We start from the raw sequence: 2,846 nt of genomic DNA, 5'->3' as shown, positions 1-2,846 counted from the left end.
GAGGAGAAGGAAGGAAGGAAGGCAGGGGGAGGAGAAGGAGTGGGGGGGAGGACACTCACTCTTGCAGAGACGGGTCTGAGTCATCGGCATTTGCTGTCCCCAGGTCGGAGTCGTAGGACATGGGCTCCTCGGAACGGTCTGGACTCTTGGAGCCATTCTCTCAGAGTAGGCAGCTATCAGAGTTTAGGCTGCAAGACAGCTGGCATGAACTGGCGGTGTCCAGGCTGAGGGAGGAGGCCGTGAGCTTCCGGTTCCGTCGGATCTTATGGCCTGAGTGCTGGACTTCGATGTCCTCCGAGCCTGAGGAATGGAAACTGAATCCAGAGACTCTTTCCGCTGTAGATCTGTCCCAGAGGTGGTGAGGGGGTCGAGCTCAGAGAGCGGGCAAAGCCCAGAGAGAGCCAGTGGGGTCAGCGTCCACTCGTTTAAGATGGCGGACTTGTAGGAGAGCTCGAAGGATAAGGACGTCAGTCCCTGCAGGAAGCTGAGGAGGAACTCGCCCTCCTCGGCGTCTCGAAGCAGGGCTGCGGGCTGATAGTACTCGCACAGGCGGGCGGGCTCCTGGAGGAGCAGCTTCAGGTAGCACTCCATCAGGCCGTCATTGAGGGCCAGCCTCAGCCAGGCCCGGCAGCGGCCCACGTCCGTGCTGACAAAGATCAGGCGCTCCAATTCCGAGACGATGTGTCTGCGGGTGGAGAGGACAGGCTTGTTTCAAGAAAGGATTTCAGATCACGGAGGACTGTTTTATCCACTGGTGAGCAGGAGCCAGTAATAACGACTGCAAGTATATACAGGCTTGGGAAAAAATCTCAGATAGCAGTGTTCTACAGGGAATTGAGAAATATTTAGCTACAACTCCCCACTTTTTCGAGGTTACTGTCATGCAGGATAATTGCCATTTTTGTTACAACTCCCCAGGCGCCCTTGACATCACCTGCTCATCCGGCATACATCTGATGAGCCCCTAAGTGCCAGGTCTTTGGAGCCGTGAAGATACAGGATACAGACATGGTCCTGCCCTCAGTCCAGGTTACTACCTTTCAAGGGCACACGGAGGTGAACCCTGTTGTCAGTAGAGCTGGGGTGGGGGGAAGGCAATCACTTCCAGGTTGCAGTAAGAACAATGCCTTAGGCAAGGCATTGAGGGATTAGGCATAGGGATTAGGGATAGGCAAGGCATTGAGCTGGGCCTTGAGGGATTTCAAGCGGCAAAGATGAAGGGGAACCTTAGGCACCAAGGACTGACAGAAAAAAGGCACCAAGGGTAGGGAAGCAGCAGCTGTGTAACAGGAGTGGTGAGCACTCCCGTTACAGCACGGGGAGGAGGAGGAGCGGCTGATTGGGTTGCAAAGTCAGGTGATGCAGGGTCTCGAGCATCCAACCGGTGAGGCAAAGTGGGGCAAGGGTCCCCACACCTGGCTGTGCGTCAGAATCACCTGGGAACGTGGTCAGGCTACAGATTCTGGGGCCCCAACGAAGTGAATGGGACTCCAGGCTAGCACTGGGGAGCCTGAGAGTTTTTACACCGGAAATGACTCGACCGCAGTCACGCAGACTTCTGGGTGGGCTGCTGGGGATAAGATCAGGTACCAAACTCAGTTCCCGAACCCTTGGTCTGATGTAAATGCCCTTCCTCTGACCATCACAGTGCCCTGAGCACGTCTCGCCCATAGGAGTGCGTGCTCCACAGGGCTCAGGGAATGAGCTCGGGTTAGCTTAAGCTCAATAAATGTGGACCAGCTGCCTGACCTAAGGACAGACAGAATGAGATAAGGGGGACAATTAGAAAGCCACTGCCACCTAGGAGTGAGGTAAGAACCTGAGATAGGGCGGTGGCAGTCAGCATGAAAAGGAAGATACAGACCGACAAGGCACCTTCAGGCTGCAGGTGGCATTTAATAGCCCTTAGAGGCAACGTGCCAGCAGCTGCCTGCTCCAAAGCCCAGGCAGTTAGGGCCAGGGCCGCAGAGGCAAACGTCCCAGGGTGGATATTCAGATGATCTGGATTCCACTGCTTTAAAAAATGCCACAGCCTCTTAGGATATAATACTTAGCATAGAGATGTTCAAACATTCCAAGGCAGGGTCAGCAAACCTCTTCTGTCAAGGGCCACTTAGTAAAGATTTTAGGCTTTGCAGGCCACACATTCTCTGTTCCAACTACCTAACTTTGCCACGGTGTGGCAAAAAGGCGGCTCCTGCTAAAGGCGATCAGCCAGGGGCCTGAGCAGCCCCAGGCCATTGCCTGTGCGCTGAGGGGCTCTTGAGGCTTGGTCTAACAATAACCCCTATCTCACCCATCTCCATTCTAGAACACAGAGCATCTCTGCTGCTTTCCCATAGAGCTGTAGAGGGAGAGCCCAGGGTCACCCACACTGAAGCTCCTCCCCAAAGCAAAGCCTCCCCTGCTGATCTCACTTGTGGGTGACAGCTTTCAGGAGGGGCCAGAAGACAGGCTGAGGCAGAGGCTTCTGGTGGGCGCTCTTCTTCCTTTTCCCTCCGGCCTCGGCTCGGATGTGCTTGGCATGCAGGCCGTGGATAAATACAGCCTCCAGGGCACTGCACATGGTGTTGGCATCTCCGTCTTCGCTAGTGACCACTGTGTCCGAGGACACGTACTGCTTCTGCAACGCCTTCACAGATCCCACTAGCTTCTTCTTGATGACCTAGTCAGTGTCAGACATAACACAGGCCCTTAGAAGATCCTGCGGTGACCCCTGGAAGGGAAGTGCTTATCACCAAATACACGCACACCCACACACGCCTCACGTCTACCTGTGGGTGTGTATACAGCAAAACTAGCACAAGCTAATCATAGAAAACAAAGATGGACGCCTGGGTGGCTCA

General features: G+C 54.8%; 1 protein-coding gene across 1 annotated transcript; it reads right to left on the bottom strand.

Annotated features, from left to right (window-relative positions):
* Positions 1 to 37: 37 nt before the first annotated feature.
* Positions 38 to 2,698, bottom strand: LOC121022884 (pleckstrin homology domain-containing family M member 1-like). The gene is made up of 2 exons (XM_040464426.1): positions 2,418 to 2,698; positions 38 to 685 (listed from the first exon to the last, which is right to left on the bottom strand). Exons 1-2 carry the CDS (start codon positions 2,564 to 2,566, stop codon positions 184 to 186), a joined length of 651 nt encoding a protein of 216 aa, XP_040320360.1. The 5' UTR covers positions 2,567 to 2,698; the 3' UTR covers positions 38 to 183.
* Positions 2,699 to 2,846: the final 148 nt, after the last annotated feature.

This window comes from Herpailurus yagouaroundi, unplaced genomic scaffold, assembly GCF_014898765.1.
Source record: "Herpailurus yagouaroundi ecotype Mexico unplaced genomic scaffold, PumYag 475, whole genome shotgun sequence".
In the NCBI taxonomy this organism is placed as follows: Eukaryota; Metazoa; Chordata; class Mammalia; order Carnivora; family Felidae; genus Herpailurus; species Herpailurus yagouaroundi.
The sequence above is the reverse complement of the archived record's forward strand: the minus strand, read 5'-3'. Positions and strand labels throughout refer to the sequence as shown.